This window comes from Desmodus rotundus, chromosome 13 (assembly GCF_022682495.2).
Source record: "Desmodus rotundus isolate HL8 chromosome 13, HLdesRot8A.1, whole genome shotgun sequence".
Lineage (NCBI taxonomy): Eukaryota > Metazoa > Chordata > Mammalia > Chiroptera > Phyllostomidae > Desmodus > Desmodus rotundus.
Genome location: NC_071399.1, coordinates 329,433 through 351,894, shown reverse-complemented (window position 1 = coordinate 351,894; position 22,462 = coordinate 329,433). Strand labels below are relative to the sequence as shown.

The window sequence follows — 22,462 nt, the reverse complement described above, 5'->3', positions numbered from 1 at the left end:
GTGTGGGGTGCACGCGTGTGGGCACGTGTGGGCCATGTTCCTCCGCCCACACGGGGATCACACTATTGTCTCCTGCACACACTGCACATCGACTCGCACTCACTGCCCGGTTCCAGACAGTGTTTTCGACCACAAGTGTCCTCCCAGCTGTGAGCTCGGGAGACGCAGCCCTGCTCGTCCCCGCCACGGGCTCCCATGGAACAAGGTCAACCTCTGCAGCGGCGACACTGCCTGCCGGTGCCCCGCGTCCCTTCTCAGCCCGTCCCTGAGGCCACGACAGAGGCTCTCAGAGCCACGTTGCCACCGTGTCAACCTCCCTGTGAGGCCTGCAGCCACCACATCCTCAGGGAACCTGCTGGCGGTGACTGCTCGGCCCCAGAGTGTGTGAACGGTGGAGCGGGGACCTGCAGCCAGCGGGGCCGGGGCCAGAGCCCGACAGGGCAGGTGGCTGAGCGCAGCCCAGCTGCACTGCCCTGGAACAAATGACGAGATTGCAGAAAGCCGAGGTTCCGGGCTCGGGCGCAGCCTAAACGCACGCGCCAGGTGTCTCCCTGCAGACCCTGCATTTGGCTGCATCACCAGAGGACCTCAGGCTCCCGCCCTCCCCAGGACAGAGACACCATGGAGTTGAGTCGGCCGGGGTCGAGCCAGCAGGGAGCGAGCCACTGGAGTGAGCAGGGCAGGGAAGTCTTGAATTGCTCGCGGAACTAGCCTTACCCTGCAGAGGCATGTTGAGGCAAACCAGCACGGGCGAGTCGCTAGGCGAATGCGGCAAACGGCCCCTGGTCCTCCCTGCTGCTGTGGGAGATGGGGGCAGTGGGGACCGTGACACAGAACACTGCTGCGGCCCGGGTGGGCTGTGGCCTTTTCGGGGAGGCAGGTACTGGTCCCTTCTCACTAACACGAGAGACGCTAAGGGGTTGGGAGACTGAATCAGCCTCATGACATCTTTTAAATGGATGGTCTTATTTTCAGAATCTTTCAATGTGATTATGTCTCGGGCACCTTCACAGCCGTTCATCCATTAGGGTGGTCAGCTGTTACCCCCGACACGCGGTTCACGGGAAGTGAGTTCTACTTGTTAGGTGTGTCCGCGGCGCGGGTGACACACTTCACTGGGAAGACGCCAGGCGATGACAGAGGTGCCTCCTGGCTTCAGTGCGAACAGGCCACGGGGAGGTGACCGAGCTGAAGGGCAAGAGAGGGAGGGGCACAGGGCTGGAGGGTGGGACATGGCCGTGCGGCCCCAGGACGCCCCCTCGGGTCTGCAGTGAACTACTTCCACCGTTCTCTGCCCACGCCCGCCACCACGAGCCCTTCCGCACCTCTCCGTCAGAACTCCGCTCTGCAGAACGGGCGCGGCCACAGCTCCCAGAGAAACGAGCTGAGCTTCCGTGACGGCGTTTAAAGTGAAAGTGAGTGGAACTGCACCAAACCCTCTGACACTCTCGGCAAAAGCAGGTGCTAAGAGGCTGTGACCACAACTTAACTTCCCAATAGCGTAACTGCCTTTGTAACAGAAATCTTGGCGCACTAGTCTCAGGGACGGACTCGGCCATCAGCAGAGGTTTCTGTGGGTGGGAATCAGCACCTGCCCCCCACCTGCTGGCTGGCTGGCTGGCGCGATAACTTATGGAATAGATGGAAAAACGGACCCGACTGCTGGACGCTGTGCAGGCACAGTGGGGAGTGGGGTTGGGTAGGGGGCATGCGCGAGTGGGGAGAGGCCAGAGGCAGAGCTGCGGCGCCAAGATCAGGGGCCTTGGATGCTGCAGACTTGGTTCCTCCCCACGCGGCCCAGTGTGTGTGTGCGCAGCGCCCTGCGGTCAGGAACCGTCAGGGACGCGCCCGGCCTGATCTCCATGCCCGGCGGCGGCTGCAAAGGGCTGCACCAGTGTCCAGACCCTGCAGCCCCCGCCTGGTCGTCAGTCTGCAGGTTTGAGGGCGTCTCACACTCTGGGCAGATTTCAGTAAACCTGAACCCCGTCTTCTGAACGTGGTCCATGTTGGCGCCGGGGGTGAGAGCCTGGGCGTCCCCTAGACAAGACGCAGGCCAGTCTCCCACTCTGAGGAAGGAGGTGAGTTCAACACTGCAGGCGAGGAGCGCAGGGTGGGCACCGGGTGCACCAGCGAGCCTGGGCATCGGCAGGTGCGGCAGGAGGACAAGGATCTCACCAACGCCCGCCCCCGGCTCACGGCTGACCACCGCTTGCTTTCTCTCTGTCGCATCCTACAGACCAGCCACAGCCCACGGCCACTGCCCCCAGTGGTCTCTACCCTCAAACGCCCCGTCCCCGGTTTCCTCTGTGCATGCGAATCTGCGGGGCGGGGCCTCGGCTCTGCGCCCCGCCCTCCCTGCGGGCCCCCTGCCCCGCAGACACAGTGGAGTGTCGTGGGGTGTCACTGTGAGACTTAATGGAAGTCGGTAACGAGGACGTGGTTCGTGCCTGTTAAATTCACGACTTTGATTTTGGCTGCAATTCAACATTTTTAGTTTTCCTCCGGGGAGTGGACGTGACAGAATGACTGTGGAAGTCGCACCAACGTTTCGCTTGTCCCTCTGCGCACCAGGCACGGGAGGGGATGTCCCCAAAACAAGGCCTGGCCGGGAGCATCACTGTCCCCCATAAGTGACAACCCAAGTTCTGGGGCCGCGGCGGCAAAGCACCGACAGGCCAGCTCACCCTGCCGCTGGCCTGCACGCAGGACAGCTGACCACTCCGCCTGGGGACCCGCGCAGGGCTCCCCACGGACCCCCAAACCGAGCTGCCGGCACCCGGTGTGCCCACAGTGTGCCGCCGAGAGCAAGAGCATCCGATGTAACGAGTGGTTGTCTCCATTTTGGAGTCTTAGCAATAATATAATAGCAGGCGCCATTATATTTGCAAAGCGGTCCGTTTCCCTCCCTCACTCGGCAAAAAAGGGTGGTCTCCAAATGCACTTGCGAAGTTACAACAAAAACACCCTGTGATGATGAGTCTCACACGCTCAGTCTGTCTCACACACTCACGCACTCTCAGATGTGCTCCAATGATCACGCCTGGGATGACCTGAGAAGACACTGCGGGACCGCCCTGGCCATGGTAACTGCTCTCGAGCGACCCTTTGACATAGCGGTCGCCCTGTCCAGCCCCTTTGTGACTGTGTGGCCAGTCCGTCATCCAAGCCTGACTTTTTCTAAAAGGACGAGCTCACTGATGGCCGCTTAGCCCAGTGTTCTCAGCTCAGAAACCGTCTTTGGTGGGCCTACGGCCGGCCGCGCTGCGAAGGGGTCTGAGGCAGGAGGCGCGTGTGGACCGGCGGGGGCCTTACGTGTGCAGCCCTGCCAGCGAGGTGAGCAGGGGCTCCGGCCGCAGGGCCGCCGTCGGGGATGTTTTGGGGCTGGAGTCGGACTCCCCACTCTCCTCGTCGCCCATGGCCTTGATGTAGCTGCCGCTCCTCATTCTCCGGCAGGGGATCTCGTCCTTGCCCCCCGCCGGGTACCCGGCCCACTCGTCCTGCGGCACCTGGGGGAGAAGAGACACGCCACGTCAGTCTGCTGGTCCCCAAGGGAACAAGTTCTCCACGGTCTTTGGAGACGCAGCACGTCACGGCCGATCCTCGTGTAAACGCAGACGCGCAGATCGGTTCCCGGGGCGCTCTGCCACGGAAACCCTAAAAGGACATCAGCATAGGGAGGAGCGAGAACCTGTCAGGACAGTGAAGGGAGGAAACCCCTGTCATCGCAGCACCTGGGAAGAACCGCTGAGACCGGGAGAGAACTGGAGGATAGAAGGTCACCCCGGGTGGAGGACAAGGAAGAGGAGGAACAAACACGAGGCGAAGGAAGTGCTCTGTGTTGTGAGGGTACCCGATGGGGGGGTGGGGGGGGAGGTTTAAAAACCCAACACTTGGTGGTCACCACACCAGGCCCCCGCCCTGGGGCGGAGGCAGTCCAGCTCTGCACGTGGGGAGTCCCAGGGAAGGGCGGGGTGGGGGACAGAAGGCAGTGGACACCCTGCTGGCCGCTTGCAGGATTTCTATGAATGCAACACACGTTTCCGTGAGACGAGCGAAGACTGGTGACCGGCGAGCGAATAGTCTGTGAGCGAAGCCAGGCTGGATTTTCCTGTGTCTGAATGTCAGCCAGAGCCAGGCACAGGCTATGAATGTGATTCCACAGCGCCCATGGGGACTGTCACAGGAACAAGGAGTGACTCCAAGGTGCCCCGGTGATGCTGTGCGGCGGGCTGGCGGTGAGTGGGTGAACCCCAGCAGTGCCCAGCCATGGCGAACCTGCTGCGTCCTATAGTGAGGAACGACCCCCATCACCCCGGGCAGAGTGATGGGGGGGGACAGCCGCCACTTCTGAGCCACCGTCCTCCTGAGGTTGACGAACTGCACAGCTGGTGTCTCCTGCTGCTGGTTCCAAGGACACCTCAGGTCCGCCCATGAAACGTCTTGCTTTCAAGCAGCAGTGTGGCCGGGGAGGGCCAGGTTTTGTAACAATATCCTCTCTCTCGGGGGTTCAAACCAAGGGACAAAAACACCATCAGAGGCTGTGGTCCCCCGGGGGAAGGGTCCTCCTCTTTCATTCAACATGCTGTTTCCTGGGCACAGCTGGCAGGCCGCCAGAGACAGGCGCTGGCTTCTGAGTCGCCTGATTTTACAGTAAATGACGATGTGCGGGTGGTGGCACCAAGGGGGAGGTACAAACCAGCAACCCAGGAGGTGCCCTGACCTGGAATCCAACTGGAGACACTTCACTCTGCGGGCAACGCCCAGCCCACTGAGCTGCACCGGCCGGGGGTCACTCTTTCATCCGGTTGCTTGTCAGCCATCAGCCCAGCAGACGAACCCCCGGGTCACACGGCAACAAGGGTGCCTTCAGGCCTGAATCTCGTTGGGGACGCAGACCCCGGACAACTGGACAGACTGGAGCACAGGTGGCAAACGCAAGGCCTGAAGGCCGAACCCGGCCCTCCACCTTGTTCTGTCTGGCCCGGCACCTTGTTTCTACTCAGCGGCAGTGCTCCGTGCCCCTAGTTAAGGAGTAGTTACATTTACACAGCCCTAAAATTGTATTTGGCCTTTTGAAGGCAACCGTGAGGCTGATGTGGCCCCTGGGAAAGATGGGTTTGACGCCCCTGGTCTAGAGCTTGCAGTGGAGGTTGGGGGGGCTCCCTGGGGAGGTCCCGGGGACGGAAAGTCAGGACAGCACAGGAGGTCGGGAGTCCAGGGCCCTCAGGCCCCTCAGCTGTGGGCTGAAGTCCCGCTCTTGTGCCTGAACCAGGGAACCTCCTGGCCAGGGCCCGCAGCTCCCAAGGGCTCCTCTGGATGTTTCTCGTGGGAACAGAATAGGAAGCTGGCCCCCTGGTAAAAGAGGGGTGGTTTGCTGAACCCCTAACACGGCCTGTGGAGCTGCCATGTCTGGGAGCCTAGGGGGCCAAGGTACATGTCTGCAGGCAGGGGACACTGAGCTCTGGGATCGAGGCTGCCCCACCTCCCCAAGTCCAGCCCAGAGTCCTGGTCAGTGAGCGGCTGTCACCCGGCTGTGACTAGTGCTCCACTCTGGTCCCACAGAGCTTCAGTGGGTGACGTTCTCATTGTTCTGACCACCTGTCACCCCTCCTCTGCCATTTCCTCCAAAGTTCCCAAATGTTCAAGGGGAAGCACTTCCCACACAAACTGCAGCACGGATGGGACCCACCAGTGGGCAAAGCCGCAAAAGTCACCTGCACCTCTGGACCACAGGACACCGAGAAAGGCAGGAGCGAGAAAGCGTAGGAACAGGAGGTGGGGGGGGTCAGGAGAGAAGTGGGGGGCAGGGGTGCTGGCTCAAGTCAGGTATGACAGGGTGCATCTCCGTTATCGGAGGCGCTGACTTGAAGGCGCGGTCCACAGGTGAGTGTATTCACTGTGCGCCCAGAGCAATGCAGGGGGGCTTTCCCAAAATCCCACCCACAGTGTTATCACCGAGGGGTCAGTGAACTCACTCAAGCTGCAGGCCGGCTTCCACCAGGCCAAACCGGTCACCTTTGGAACAGAAAACACGGCTGGAGGCTGACCATCCCACTGCCACCGCTGAATGCGGCAGCCTGAGAGGTGTGAAGGGAAGGGCCCCCCCGTGTGTGTTCAAGGGGCGGCTCTCCCAGAGCAGGCCAGCCAAGGCCTCTCGAGAGGCACCACGAAGACCTCAAGGCATGTGGGCGCCGCCCTTGGGCCCCCTTACCTGGAGGTAATGGCACGGCCTCAAGGGCGGCTTGATCTCCTGGTGCACCAGGGGCTTGTCCAAGTTCAGGGAGCTCTTGCGGTAGGCCTCCTTCGCCTGGCTCACGGTCAGTGTGGACCAGGAGCTGCGCTTCATGTACTTGGTGTCGGGCGTCATGGCCAGGCCCTCGCAGGCAGAGCACTTGACGTCGTTGTTGCTTCTGGAAGTCTTCAGGGAGAGGTCCCCGAAGGGGCCGGGCAGCGGCTCCGGGTAGCAGTGGGATGCGTGGTCCGCCAGGTGCCTGTGGACCACGCTAGAGGCCCGGCAGGTGCTGTCGCTGTCCAGGTTGTCGTCGGAGCTCCACCAGCTGCTCAGGCCTGACCTGTGCTTGCTCTCGGGTTTCCGGTCCTTGCTTTTGCTCCGCTTGCTGTGCTTGGGGTGGTGGCCGTGGTGGTCCTCGCCCCGGCTGTCGCCCTTGGCCCCGTTGACGTTGCCCTTGGAGGAGCCCTCCAGGGAGTGGGACTTGGTGAAGAGCTTCTGCACCGAGTGCACCAGGTGCCGGATGCGCCCCGGGCTCTCGCCACGCGGCTCGTTGGCGGAGGAAGTCCTCTGGTACTGCAGCGTGTGGAAGCCGTCCCTGTGCAGCGGGAGCTGCTTCTCAAACTGGTCCAAGAGGTTGGCCGGGATCCGGTTGACCTTGGCGCTGGCGTGGGGCATGGCGCAGTCGTCCCTGGCGTCGTAGTGGGAGCTGTAGTGCATCCTGGGGAAGGTGCTGCTGGACACGTGGTCGGCCAGCACCAGGGGCAGCATCACGCACTCAGAGTGCACGGAGCTGCGGGGCGAGCAGCGGCGGTGGTCCAGTGGGCAGCCGTCCCCGGGGCTGAGCAGGTAGGGCTGCCGCACGTCCGGCCCCAGCAGCAGGTCCTCGGGGGGCGCGAGCCCGCAGGTGTGGCCCGGGCACAGTGGGGGTGGGTTCCGGCTCCCAGACAGCCCTTTCATGTTCCTGGGGGCCGGGGAGTACCTGTCCTCATTGAAGTGCTGGGTGGGCGACCACGAGTACTGCTGATCTGTGGAGAGAACACAGACGTGCCGGGTGAGCCCCGTGTGCTGGAGAAAGGACCCGGCGGACACCCGGCCGGGGAACAGTTCTCTCCGGGGGCCAGGGGTCACTCGGTCTGGGCATTTGGTGGGCAGTGCTTTTTTATGCCATGACCGATGCCGCCGAGCACAAGGGTCTCGGGGAGAATAAAGCGCCATGACCCTGAATGCTATAGTTCAAGGACAAGCAGCGGGTGCCCCTGCTTTTATCAGGCCCCTCGACAGCGGGAGTCTGTGGTGTTATGCAAATACACAATCTGAGGGGGAAGTGAGCTGCACTCGAGGAGACTGGAGTATTACGTGCACACACGGTGGGTAACAGGAATGTGCAGGAAACCCTAAGACTGCCCTACACAACACGTGCAGAGGACGTGCATCGACGGTCTGAGTGTACGAGCGAGGTCTGTCTAGAAAAAGCCCAGCCACTGCCACTATAGTGAGGACAGTTTGCACGACATGGACGTGAGCTGGCAGCCAAGGAGAGAGGACTGGAATGCGCCTGTGTGAACGACGACAACCTCGCTGTGCTGGGCAGTGGGCGTGGTAGACGCCACTGAGTGAGCATGTGAACCGTGTGGCCCATTCCCACTGCCCTCCTTTCCAGCAGCCAGATTATAACCAGAGCCGTTCAATACAGGAGGAATAGACACTGCAGATAACATTATAGTTCAATGTAACTAAAGCAAGTTTCCAAGGGAATGAGGCATCCCACCAACACACGGCAAGACCACGCGCTGTAACCTGGACGTCACAGCCACGTGGCATGGTCGTCGATCGGCTTCTGCTTTCTTTCTCCATTCACAAGTGATTTAACCCGATCCCAGTCGTCCTCCCTGTGCGGGAGCCTGTCACTGTAGTTCGCTGTGGCTGCCGGTGTTTGGCCCAGGGGCTATGTTGTGGGTGTGGCCAGCAAAAGTGCGAATTTGCACTGCAGTGAATGCACTCTGATCGTGCCACCTGCCGGCGACACAGAACCCTTGAGGCAGCGCAGGACCGACTCCCGGAGGCGGCTCGGGGGGCGGAGAAGCTGGGGCCAGGGACAAACCAGGACGACGCAGGGGCTGGCAACATCTCCCTGGGAGACGGATGACAGACGTCCACGTGAAGGCGTCTTGCTTCCTAATTCCCAGCTAGTCCCATAATTCCCGTAATTCCCGTAATTCCCAGCTAGTCACAACACCGTTGTTGTTATTAAGCAACAGAAAACAGCAGTTACCGTCGTTGTTCATCCACTGTTGTGCCACCTCGGATTTAAGCTGCCTGGGGAAGGCACGTCTCCTGTCCCGTTTCCCGATGGGTTTCCCGAGGCTGCTGGCCGACCCAGTCCCAGAGGTGTGTTTTGGGTGCGAGAGCGAAAACTTAAAACCAGCTGGCATGTGTGGCCTGCTGCGCCCCTCGCAGCCCTGGGGTCCCCTCTGTTGGCTCAGAAAACCGACGCTAGATGGCGTGGGGTGGTGAGGGTGCCGCGGTCCTGCACACACAGGCACACAGGGGCGCACGTGCACACGGGGCATGGTGGCTGCGCCAGAACCCAGGCACTCAGCTCCAGATGGCTGCAGCCTGTCCCCGGCTGCTGACGAATGTGGGGGCCCCGGGCACCCTTTCCAGCTAAAGCAGCTGGGGGTTCCACACCAGCACTAGCCTGAGCCCACCAGGCTGGGTGAACCCTGGACGCCATGGAGCGGTGCCCCCACCCACCCAGGGGTGCACCGAGCTGACCCCCCACTGCAGGCCCCTGGGGTCCCGCCCCCGTCCCCCGAGGAGTCCAGTCTTGTTTCCTTCTGCCTGAAGCCCACGTAATCCCCGTTACCAACCTGCCTGCGTTTCATCTGATTTATCGGGACCCCGGGGGGAGCGGATGACAGACCCTCCACTTGTGCTGTTTGGCCCTGTCACCGCCTTAGAACGTTCTCTGCAGAAGCCTGCCTTTGTGTGGGCTGATCCACAGGGACCAGCGGTCCAGCCAGAGCAGTTGGGCAAGAAGAGGAATAAAAGGCTTCCAGGAAGAGAGGCAGGTGTGCCTGTCTCAATTTGGAGACGTGTGCTCCTCTACAGAGAAAAGTCCTCCGAACCCACAAGGAAGATATTCAAGCCGACCTCAAGTTCAGCAAAGCTTCGGGTTGCAGAGCAAAACACAGAAATCAGTTGTGTTTTTACACGTCAACAGGGAACCATCCAAAAGTGAAACTAGGAAGCCACTGCATTCATGGTAACCTCGGAGAGAACAGCACACCCGGACCACATCACGAAGCAGGTGAGAGCGCTGCCCAGAAAACCAGAAAGAGGGATACAGGAAATTAAAGCTCTAAGTAAATGGGAAGATGTCTTGTGTTCATGGGCTGGGAAACTTTAATCCTTTTAAGATTTCTATACTCCCCAAAATAGCCTTGAGAGTCAACACATCCCTATCAAAATCCAGCTGGCTTTTTGCAGAAGTGGACAAGACAACCCTCAAATGCATATGGAAATGAAATGGGCCCCAAAGAGCCAAGATTATTTGCAAAAGGAGGACAGAGTTGGGAGGCTCGCATCCTGATTCCGAAACTTACTGCGAACTACAGTCATCCAAAGAGGCTGGTGCTGGCACGGGGAGCACCCGCAGACAAAGGGGACAGAGCTGAGAGTTCAGAGATGAAAGCGTACGCTTATGGCCCATCTGGCTCTGTGAAGGGTGGTGAGCCCATTCAATGGGCAGCAACGATCTCTCTCGCAAACGGCGCTGGGACAGCCGATGTCCACGTGCAAGAGAGTGAAGTTGCACCCCTACCGGACACTGCCTGCAAACAGGCCCTCGAGGTGGGCTACAGAACCGCAGTAAGAAATGAAAGAACAAAACCCTTTCAAGAAAACAAGCATCTTCCTCCGTGAATGCGGACTGGGCGATGTTTTCTTAGATTATGTCACCAACTGCACAGGAAAGAAAAACAAGAAAAATGGACTCCCTGAAATTAGGAACTTTTGTGCTTTAAAGCATTTCCCCAAGAAAGTGAAAAGATAGCCCATAGGATGGGGAACATTTCTTGTAAATCATGGATCTGATAAGGACCTCGCATCTGCAACGTATAAAACAACTGATACAAGTCAATTATAGAAAAGCAAACAAGCCAAACAAAAATGGACAAAGGAGCTGAGCAGACGTTTCTCCAAAAACATTTTTTAAAAAAAGCCAATAAGCCCGAGAGAAGATGCTCGATCAGCAGCCCCCAGGGCGTGAGGCAGCAGTTCCCACCCCGCCCCGGATGGCGGTGGGAAGAGACAGATGGCAGCTCAAGCTGGTGAGGACGCGGAGGAAGCGGGACCCCCACGCTGCTGGAGGTGTACGGTGGGGATCTCGCTTGGAAAACCGAGAAACGCTGGCAGCTCCTCAAAGGCGAAACGGTGAGCACACGCCCCAGGAACCCCGCTCCTTGGCGTGCACCCAGGAGAGAAGGAAGCCCACCCCAAGCGGCAGCCTGTACGTGAGTGTTCAGGCAGCACTGTTTGGTCCAGCGCCGGAGAGCGCACGACCCACATGCCCCGAGGCTGGTGAACGGACTGGCGAAAGGGGTCACCACTCAGTGGACTCTCACTGGGCAATAGAAACCTGTGGAGTAGGGAAACATGCTTCGGCGTGGATGAACCTCCGAGTCACTAGCCAAGTGAAAGAAGCTGCCATGTGTACGTGGAGAGGGTGGAACAGGCAAGTCCACAGACACAGAGCAGACTGTTGCTGGTGAGGGGCCAGGGCGGGGGCGGGGTGACTGCCAAGGGGGCGGGGGATGGAAACGTTCGAGACCACACACTCGTCAGTGTGCTGGGACCACGGACCACACGCCTGTAAACTAGATCCCCAGAACGCGCTGAGAAATGAACAGATACACCCGAGGGACGAGGACAGGAAGACGCAAACTATGAAACGCCTGTCCCCGAGCGCTGCAGGGCTCAGCGAGAGGCCTGCGCAGTGCAGTTCAGGGGGCAGCACGCCTGCCTCTGGGGTCCTCTGTCTCCATGCACCACGCAGGCGGCCACGAGGCCCAGGCAGGCCTGGGCTCCCCTTCAGGGTCCTCATGACATCACCAGTGTCCCCGCTCCTATTCACGTTTTCCGGATCGTGATTCAGACTAACCTGCCATCAGCAGGTTTTACTTGTCTCTGTCAGTTGCTGTTTTACATTCTTATAAAACAAGGAAAAGTATAAATTAGCAAATGAATTAACTTTCACCAGCCAATCAGATGATTTGACTGCAGTTCTGTAGCGAAGGGCTGAGAGCTGATGGGTGACCTGCCTGGATGACCACTGAGCAGGGCATTCAGGCCACTCCTGGGCACGGGGGTGGGACCCCAAGTGCCAGGGTCGGGCGGGGCCTCTCACCAGGACCTGGCCCCGTGGCCGCTCACTGGTGTCTCGTGTCTCCTCTTTTGCCTTTACGTCTCGAACAGTTCAAAGGCCTTCGGACCCAGGCTGTACACACTTTCAGGACGACCCCTGGCATTCCCCAGATGCAGTAGACGGGCCATCCCTTTGTAAATGCCAGCAGCTCCCTCGGGCTCATGTCCTGCATGCTGTCCTCGGCCGACTCAAGTGTGGCACCATGTCTCCCCACCAGCTCTCTAATCTCTGAGGGTCACATGAGCACTTAGCAGACGTCCTTGAAGCAGATCCCAAGTGTCCATGTCTGGTGACCGAACAACTCCACGTGGGTCTGACTCAGCACAAAGGATGGGAGCACCGGGTGCTGGCGGGTGGGGGAGGGGGCCCTCTGCCGGGAGATCTCACAGGGTTATTTGGCTGCATGTACACCCCTGACCAGGCCGCAAGGCTGGAGTTGCTCAGAGTGGAGAACAGTTCCTATTGCCGAGCTTCCCGAACTCTTTGAAGTACAGCTTCTGTTAGAGACCCCTCGCCGCTTCTGAGTGCTGAGCGTGGAGTTGAGTTCAGCTCACAGGGCCCTGCTGTGCTTTTAGTCGCTTCTCTCTGCTTTTTCCCTTCAGTGGCTTGTTAAGTTCTGTCACAAAGTCATGGCCTCGGAGTCCTCATGGGTTCAAGCCACTGACAGAGGCACCGCTGTGCGTCCACAGCAGGTTCTGACATCCCTGAACCCCTCGAGGGCAGCCGAGGGGCCCGTCCCTGTGGCTGTTGGCACTGCCTGTCCACCCCGCTGACCACCCAGGAGGCAACAGAGCCATCGGCTGCTCCTCTGACTGCAGGCCGCAGCCTGGAGGGGCCATGGACTCAGAACCATGCATGGGCGGCGGTGACAGCCCCTGGCGGGTGTCCAGACAGTGGCTCACGGGTCCCTCCTCTCCCCACTAACTGCGAGTTCAGCCGTTCAGTCAGGATGCACTCAGCTCACGCTGCAGCCAGGTGTGAGACCGTGACTGCACAAGTGTGGTGGCAATAGGCAGATGGGAAGCAGGTGTGGGCTGCGGTTCTCCCAGAGGTCTGGGGGAGGGGTTCCTACTGCCAAACTGGAGCCTCAGCCACTGTGACATGACCAGCAAAGGGGGACCTGCCTCATGGAGAACGCGCACACAGCAGTAGGGCCTTTGGTAGCAGAATAAATCACATCCTCTTTCTCCAGGTTTTGACCCCCAGGCATTCAGAGGAAGACTGTTCTGCAGCAGAGAGGTGGGGACAGCTCGGCAGCCACACGGGATGCCCAGGTCCGGGGGAGCAGTGGCTGCAGCCGCAGGTCCCCGGCTGCCCATCATCCAGAGGCCACCACTCCATTCGGCAGGGACTCTGGCCTGTCAGCAGCAGCTGGCAGGGGCTGGCAGGGTCCTGGCCCCAAGGCCCTCACCTGCATCACTTTGGAATGTGACAATGACCCGGTTCCAGGCCCCCTGGGGCTCAGGCTCCCCCACAGCGGAGACCAGAGGGCCCCTCACACTGTTGTGTCCCTGATGCCTCCTCTCCGTGCTGCCAGTGTTGACCGCTGACTACCCCGTCCCCCCGATGTGAGAGGAGGGTGGGCCACCCATTTCACTCCTAGCCAGTCCCAGAGGTTTTCCAACTCGGCTTCCTCCTGCCTCCCTGCTCTGCCACCCACAGGTTCCACGTACCCCTACGTCTTCTCTCATCCGATGTATAAAATAAGCTGTGAAACTGCCCTTCTCATCCGTGGGGACTTTGCTTCCCGGCAATGGTTGACCGTTTGGCTCCAGTGGGCTTGTAGAAATTCCGTGCGGGCTTGGACGCTTCTACCTTGACAGCTGAAAGGAAGATTCCATCCTTTCAAGCCACAAGCTCAGCCAGTATTTAGGGATTTATGAACGCTTACGATTTGCCTCATGCTGTATCACGCATACAGTTAATTTCACACACACATCAATAAATGCATTTATTGATTTTAGAGAGGATGCAAGGGAAGTTTCCCGAAGAGGGAAACATCGGTGTGAGAAACATTGATTGGCTGCCTCCTGTACATACATACCTGACCAGGAATCGAACCCACCACCTTCTGGTGCACAAGGTGATGTTCCAACCAACCGAGCTCCCTGGCCAGGGTGGCAGGAATCAGCCTTGTCACCCACCCGCTTTCTTTTAATGAACAAGGCATAAAAGGCTCGTGGGAATGAAGCAAACTGCCCGGTGCCCAGGCAAGCAGGGCCCAGGCACACACAGCCTCATCCCCAGTGTCCGGGCCACACAGGAGCCATGTGCCCTTATCCTGCCTCCGTGCCTGTGGTTTCCCGGGTCTGTGGGTTACACAGCACAGCATGCATTCTACACGGGAACCTAACACACACACACGCACGTGTGGACACAGGCACACACAACACTCATTCTTATGTGGGATGTACTTTGATATTTTCTATTCTGTAAATTTTATACACTCCTGTCCCATCTTTTTTTTTATTAAAAAAATTTCTGATAGTGACTCAGTAACATGAATTCACAGCCCATTGAGTTGCAACCTGCAGTTTCAAAATCTATGTCATGTAAACATAAACTATTTGTCTGTTTTTTGTGTCAGATCGGCAAGAAATATACTTTTTGGTGTGTGCAGAATTTTAGTCACTGGTATGTGTGAGCCATGAGCTGAAAAAGGTTGGAAATCACGACGTGTGGTGTCAAATGCAGGTCAGACCTATCAGGATGGCCGCTGAGTAAGTCATGTGATGTCTCGTCACTGGTGTGTACCCCTGACGCGAATACAATAATGCGTGTCACCTGTCATGGAAAAATAAAAATGGTTTACACGTGGGAAAAGTTCACAATATGAAAATGTATGGAAACTCTCAACAATGAGACAAAACAAAGCCACTTCCTGGATGAGGAGGTGGGTTAAGTGAACTGCGCCATCTATTATTAAACTCCCCCCCGCCCCGCCCCCGTGCCTGTTTCCGCCTGAGACCACTTCAGTGTGACAACTGCCACTTACTCATCTGAGATGTCATCAGCCTCCCTCACCGTTGCAGTTACAGTGTCATTTCAAGGGGACGGCTTTGAAAGGAGAAAAACTTCACAGGCGGCTGTTCGAGTCCGCATGTGTGTGCGTGTGTCTACACATACCTGGAAATACCTTGCTTCCTTCCCGCCGAGCCCCGTGCCCACCCTGTGGGGACACAGCCAGAAGCCGCCTCCAGGAGCCAGGAGGGGGCCTTGCTGAAACTGACCCTGGCCTTGGCTTTGTTTGTAGCCTCCAGACTGCAAGGAATCGACTGTTCAAAGGCCACCCAGGCCCGGGCGTTCCGCCATCACAGCCCGCACAGGTGAGGGCGAAGCCTGCGTTTGTGGAGGCTCGAAGGAACCAGTGACTCCTCACGGTTCGAGGAGGCAGCCCCGCCAGGGGGCAGACCCTGGAGCTCCTCTGGCAGCCAGCGAGCTCGGTGACAGCACACCAGTTAGAGACCGACAGTTAGAAGGAAAGGAAAGGGTGTGTCCCAGTAATTCAAACGAAAAATCCCAATACCTGCACTTAGTACCTTGAAAGCGGGTTTTAATTTGTCTGCATGGAGATAAAGTCTTAACCTGACGTCGAAATGAAGTCCACCTTTCTGAACGGTCCCTCGAACAACTGGCATCTAACCTTCCTCCCCCTTCCCCGCAGCAGGACGGTAAGTCCGCCTGCCGAGTCGGGGGCAGGGCTTTGAGGGGAAGGGGGAGGAGGTGGGGGACGGAGGGTCAGCTCCGCTGGGGACGCCGTGAATGCACACGCTGTTACTCTCTAGCGCCGGGGACACTATTTCCAGAAACTTCTAGAAATTTACCTCAAGGAAATACTCGTAAATTCCTAACTCGATCTCACCGTGTAATACACTGCCCTTCCTCTAAAACTGTTCCTGTTGTCCTCATTTTAAACAGAAAAGTGAACTGTTTTGGTTTCTCATTTTCTCTAAAAGAAATCACAGCTTTATACAAATGGACTCCTTCAATTTTCAATATTACTCTAAGTCAATCCAATGGGCAACAGACTGATTGACTAAAAATGTGAAATAAATTAAGGAAGATTCAAATTTGAACATAAACAGACTTGCATGATGCAGCCCGAGTGTTCAATGGCTGAGGCCACTGTTGGTGTGTGCGCCAGGTGGGGACACTGAGCCCAGGGCCACCACACGGTGACTTTTCTCACTTTCTGTCTGAGGTTGAGTTTACACAACACCTGACATTTCTAACAGATTTTCGCCTTCTCATGCAAACACAACTCCAGGTGGTCAGAGGACAAGGGCTCGCTATGGCCCCAGCTTTCCCGTGTCCGTGTGGCGAAAAACCATAATGTCCACGTAGCCTTCTCCGGCACTGGGAACATACAACACGGCAGGGCCCGGGGCTTCCTGGGAGACAGGGTCCCGCTGGGTCGGCCTCCACCCCACAGCGCCCACTGGGTTTGGGGTTTGCCCCGAGAAACCAGCTCTTTGACGTCAAGTCACAGCGCTGCTTGCAAAAATGCGGAGAGGGCTTTCACGTGTCCGAGTGAGGTTTACTCTCGAAGGGGACTAGGGGAGAGGTGCTGTTTACATTTGCAGACCTGCATCAGAGAGGTCAGTGATCTGCCTTCACAGCTAGTAATAATCACCTGCCTTGATAACGAATCCATGGTGACCGGGAGGAACCGTGTTCCCACCTAGAATTCCATGATGTCGATAAACTACCGTGTTTTAGAACATCACACTTCACTCAGTCTCACTGGGACACTCTGCCGTCAGACACACGCTCAGACGTGTCGGCAGAAGGGGTCACAGTTACAGCTGGGCAGAGGCCACGCCCAAGAGCCTGTGACGACCGCTGTGTGCGCCGGGGCTGGTCCTGGAGCCCTACCTAGATCCTCCTCCGCCGGCCCCGGGAAGCTGATGCCCGGCTGGACCAGGTCCCCGCCCTCTTCCTCTGCAAAGAGAGAAACAAAGTCACTGGTCAGTGTGTGTCCGCGGTGGCCGGAGTCACGCAGCACCTCTTCACCACGCTTTGCCCCAGACACCCGAACCTGAGAGACGCCCTCATGTTGGTCCCAACACCCCTGCGCAGAGCTGCGTCTTCTGCCAGAGCCCCAGGCAGACCCACCCGCCTCTCCCGAGAGCACCACACTGCGGCTGCCACACAGGGGCCCGTCGGGCCGGTGCTTCCCGCCTTCTCTCTGCTCAGCGACAGCCTTCTCCGGCTCCACCTGGCACTGTCTCCTGTCTGGGTGAGGACCCTCTGTTTCCATCAATGACCTGCTTGAAGGATGGAGGCAGCAGTGGAGGGTGACGTCAGGTGGCACCTTTTACCTGTGAAAATGTGTCCCCACCGTGTCACTGTGGCAGGAAACTGCTCCTTGTGGATGCCAAGGGCACAGGCCAAGGAGCCAGTAGGGCTCCAGGGGGCAGGGGTAGGGCCGGGCCCAGGCAGGGCGGACGGCAGCCCCTCCGGGATGCTCAGTGAAGCCGGGTTCTGAAAGCCAGGCGTTCTGTTTGCCCAGCTCCCAGATTCTTCTCCTCTCAAAGTTTACTTCCACGGAAGGCACGCACGAGCCCGCATGGCGGCCGCCTCCCTGATGACAGCATCTGAAGCGGCTTCAATTAAGGGCTCGTTTGGCTCCGCGGGGACAAAGGCTCTGATTGCCCGCGCCTTGCTTCCGCCCTGCCCCAGCCGCAGCTGTGCCTCCCGCCACCCTGGTGACGGCTGTTAATGGCTCTCCTTTGACAGCTACAGAAACGCACATAATTTCATTTTGGAACAGCAACCCAGTCTCAGCAGAAGCTGCCCCTAAATCTGCAGAATTTTCACTGACACTTAAATGTCACTAAAGTCAGTCAAAGAGGAAAACTCAAAGTCACTGATGAGGTGGCTCCACTCCAACGGGAAAGACAAATGGCTCTCGGGACAGGTGGCAGCTACGCCGCAGACGGCGTGTGGCATTCGCTCACGTGGGCTGCGGCCGGTCAGTCACCCCACATCTCCTGTGTCAGGCTTCAGGGACCCCGTCTCATCAACCATCAACAAATGTGCATTCAAATAAATCACAAAATCATCTTCCAAAGGACTTCAGTTCCAACTAAGAGTAATGTACACTTAATTTCAGATTTCTCTGGACTCAAAAAAGACAAAAACGCTGAAGCAAAAAGCAGACTGTTTCTTATTTAAACATCTGAAAGCTTCGCGATGAAACTGTGTCTGTCTGCTGTTAAACTTGAACAGGCTTCACTTCAGAAGTGACATTAATTATATTTTACATAAGATGTTTTGAATCTAAATTCCAAATGAGGGCAGCATTCAATCTGTCGCCATGCCACCTGCATTTAATAAGGTTTTTGCACCGAGTCCTCGGAAGACGCATCCATCGTGTTTCAACCGGAAGTGCTATTTTTAAGGCGGAGGGAAGGACTCTTTGCAAAGCTCAGACACACCTGGGCTTCGTGCTTGGTGGTGCTGCTGCCACACCTGTGCTGCAGCCACACCTCAGTGCTCAGAGCGCCCAGCATGGAAACCAGTCCAGTCCTGTCTCTGACCGGTGGCTCTCACACTGGCCACCCTCAAAGTCCCGTAAGGCTGCCGGTAACATGCCGCACACTATCAGACCTGACACTCAGGTACACAAAGGATGACTTTTGGTGTGTACCACGTGATTTCCGTAGTTTATCTGAGACTCTTAGAAGGACGGTTCCCACGCACAGGAAGCCTGGCTCCCTGGGGGACCCTCTGTGTCTCCAGGGCTGAGATCCCCCAACCCCGCCCCCAGCGGAGTGAACAAAAGCCATGACTAAAGCCCTCAGTCCCCTCTGTCCTCTCACTAAAAACAGGGGACATGACCGCCCACCACCCAGGGACAGTGGGAGGGCAGGGTGGGCCAGGGCACCCTCAGGATCCCCGACTTCCTGTGCAGAGCAGCAGGTGCCCTGCCTGTCCCCCGCCCCTTATTCCACCTGCTTCCCAGACAGGCGTGTTCCAGGTGTGTTCACACCAGACACACATGCACACTCAGTGCCAACTGTAAAAACTCTTAAATCCTTTATTCGACCTGTGGTCTTCATTTCCTACACTTGATGGGTTTCTGGCACCTGGCCCGCCCCCTCACCCCCACAGGACGGCTCCCTCCCACGTGACGTGTGGTTGGTTGCTCAGGACCCCGGACCTCTGCACACCCCCACAGCCAGTCCTGTGTGGCCATGACACTGAATTTCGAGCTGCGTCCCCGGGCCTCCCTATGACTCCTGTTCACTACACTGGATATCGGTAGACGTGCTATTTAACCATTTGTCAAAAACGACTGGCGAGCCCGGCTCGCTATTGTTCACCGGCAAGGAACACAGCACTCGCCGAGCCTGCTCACAGGGACGCGTTCCAGCAGCACCCAGTCACGGACCGTTTTCCAGGCCCAGGGATCCCGGTCCATGTGCTGTGAGGAGTTCCTCGGTCCTGGACCTGACGCCGGGCCGGGAAATGACTGTGTCGAACTGAGCCAGCACAGTGGCTCCGATATTGTCTCAATCCACCCAAATGACTGGTCTGGGTCACCCCGCGACCCTGGGGCACGGAGCCCGATGCTTGAGCTGGGAGGTCCCAGTTTTCCCGTCATACATGGGTCATGGGCCAGCAGCCACACAAACGCCAGTTGAACAAAACGCTGGTGGCATAAATGTGGGATTCTGACAGGCAGGGCCTACAGATGACAGCCCTCTAAAGCGAAGCCCCGGCCACCTTACCCTGTCCAGCCTGGGGCTCTGAGGTGTCACTTGCAGAGGAAGAGCAGGGAGAGGCACCCGGACTCCAAGGCCACTGCACCTCTGCAGACCCCGCTGTCCCTTCCTAGTATGGGGCAGAGGGTGCTGAGCAGATGCCTCCCAGAGAGGGGCCTTCCATCACCATGTGAACCACTCTCCGAACCACTTGGGATGATGCCTCCCTTCACCCCATGTCCTCTCGGGTCCCCAGAGACCAGAGAGCAGCCCTGGGGGGACTAGTCCTCCGTGTGACCCAGGCCCCCACACAGCTTCCCTTTGCTGGAAGGTGACAACACATAGCTGCTCTCACCAACACAGGCTACATGCTGGGCGAGGATGTGCATGTCACAGCTCGGGCCTGACTCAGGGGAAGTCCCCGAGGGGAAGACGGACGTCTAGGGATGTCCCTGTGGTGAGACCACCGCTGTGTCCCTGGGGAGGAGCGCGAGTGAGTGTGAGCAAGAGCCCCAGTGTGTCTCAGGAGGAATCAGCCTGACTCAGCTGGAAACCGGCCCGCTGTGCTCAGCAAGGCCACGGAAAATTGGAGGGCACGTGGGCGGGGCCGCGGAGGTCCCCAGAGCCCCGAGCCAGGAAGGGACGGCAGGAGCATCGGAGGAACAGATTCTGTCTGCAATACGGCCCTGAACGTGCTGGAGGGACGGCACTTGGCCCGCGCTGTCTTCCCCGCACAGGCGCACCCAGAGCTAAGGCTGCAGGAGGGCTCAGGAGACCGTCTGGGTGCCTCCTAGCAGATGCACTGACACCAGGCGGCTGTGTTTTGTGTTCAACCACACGCAGGTAGGCGGGGCTTTCCTGGGAGCATCTTCAACCCAGCCAATAGTGAGAATCGCTCTGTGCCTTGGTTCCACACTGTGGGGTGTCTTGCTGTTGGGTGTTTGTATCCCCTTTATGACCCCAACAGGGTGGGGACAGCCCCATGTGGAGGTGGCTTTGGGCCCTAGGATTTCCTTGTTTTGAAGGAACATCAGCCAGCTCCGCCTTCTGCTTGGCCCAACTCTGCCAGAGGAACCACAGAAAACATTTTTCTTTTTATTGAAGAAAAGGTAATGCTGAGATTTTCTAGAGAAAAATAAAGGAACCTGAAAATTGCATTTTTCCATATGGTTAGCAAGACAAAAAGACCTATAGACCAAACTCTAGAAACATCGCCAAATAGTTGGTGAAAGAGGATCCTGTTGATGACCATCTCTTTGACTTCCGGTTCTGGCCCAGTGACCCCACGGAGCATGGGGCACTGGGGACGGTCAGTGCTGCAAAGGGCTAGGGTGGGCGGTGACCCAGGGTAGCGTGGAGGTGATTAATCCTGACGGTCACCCCTCTTCCCAAAGACTCAGCAACGAATGAAAGGGCTCCTCCAGACCACACTGCAGGGACCACGCTCCCCTCCTATGGGCCCATGGCCACCACGGTCAGCACTGTGGCGTAAACTCGGGACACGAATGGAGACAGACAACCTCTCCCCAGAGGCACAGGAACGACAGCTGGAACCTGCTTCCTCCGTCAAAGATCCCACCCACCTCGAAGCATCGTTTACAGAAACCAGGTGAGGATGAGGAAGGAGGGCTGGTAGGGAACCTCGCCAGACTTGTGCTTCAAGGTCAGAGACCAAACCTAACCGAAGGGCTAAGTCACAGCTGTGAGGATGGAAATGCTACCAAGAAGGAAAAGATGGCATGACAGGGGCAGGTCCCCAAGGGAACAAGGCCGACTGGCTCCACCCACTGACACAAGTTTTGACAAACTCACAGAATTAACGAGGTTATTGGGACTTTGTGCAGATACAGGCTGCATAACAGGGGTGCAGATGCTGCGTGAAGACTCCCCCCAATGGCCTCGGACACAGGCTTGGCCCCCAAAGCACTGTCCAGCAGGCGCCTCACAACTGTGCCCAGTGACCTGTTACTGACTGTTCAATCCTGTGGTCTGTGCCCAGAGTTACTTCTGAAAGAACAGCACAGAGTAGGTCAGGAGGGGACGCGACGGGGCAGCCAGGACAGGTCACGACAGTGAAGATCAGGACGTGTCTCCGTGTCGCTTGCTGCTGTAATGCTCTCCCCGTTTAAATGCACAGGTATGCCTATGCCTGTGTGTGTTGTGTGTACTTGTGTTTGGGTTGCAGGTAAAAAGCATTTCTTACAATGGGCTGCAGCCAAAATGGCTTGGTCCTGGTGGCTAACTGGGCCCAAATTGAAACAGAACAAAACGGAAACAGAGCCTAGCAGCCACCTCTGCCCAGATGCCTCTCACACACACAAATCGCACCTCTGGGAGGAGCCTGCCCTGAACTGCCCACCTGCACTGTGTCGCTCTGCTGAGCAGCCCTTATATAGGAGTTCCTGGAATCCTACTTCAACCAATAGGACTGAGGCTTTCCCCATCCAATCAGAGCTGCACAGCTCTGGCCAATCAGAGTGGCTCTATTCTGGCCAATTAGAACAGTGCCTTTTGGACAACCAAACTGCAGTGTCCTCATTTGCATGACAATGGACCAATCAGTGACTAGGGGAGGGGACTTCTGTCTAAGCCAGCTCTGCTGGGGCTCTGGGAGCTAAGTTCGGTTAGCACCAAACACTGAGTTTCCTTGGCTGGAGCTGCCCAGCTGGACAGGGTCTGGCCCTGGGGTGTCTCACAGGGGAGCTGTGTCACCACTGAGCTGTTTGTGCTGAATGAAGTTTCTCCCTGTACTGCACCCCCCACTGGGGACTCCTGCTGGTGCTAACAACCATGCGTTGACTTGTGAGAAAAGATGAAAAAGTCCTAGCAAATGTTTGGTAACTATTTGTTTAAGCAATTTAATTAAAATAAAACTATTAATAGGTGTTTAAAAGAGCAGAGCTAAGGGTTTGGTTACTTCACAGCTGAATAGAAATGAGACATTACTTCTTATTAAAAACTTGGATGGGGGGTGATTAGCATGGTGTGTTTAAGTGGTCTTAAATATAAAATAACTTAGAACGGACACTGAATTCTTCAGCCACGCTAGTCCCTGCTTCAAAGGAAAAAGGATGGGGGAACAGACGCCCCGAACTT

General features: G+C 57.5%; 1 protein-coding gene across 1 annotated transcript in view; it reads right to left on the bottom strand.

The window, feature by feature from the left end:
• Nucleotides 1–22,462, bottom strand: part of DLGAP2 (DLG associated protein 2) — a 171,623-nt gene that overhangs the window by 36,620 nt on the left and 112,541 nt on the right. Inside the window, exons 4-6 of the mRNA XM_024578712.3 lie at nucleotides 16,533–16,598; nucleotides 6,212–7,257; nucleotides 3,313–3,506 (exon numbers count right to left, since the gene is read on the bottom strand). Coding sequence (XP_024434480.2) covers nucleotides 3,313–3,506; nucleotides 6,212–7,257; nucleotides 16,533–16,598 — 1,306 coding nt within the window. The remainder of the gene's footprint in view (nucleotides 1–3,312; nucleotides 3,507–6,211; nucleotides 7,258–16,532; nucleotides 16,599–22,462) is intronic.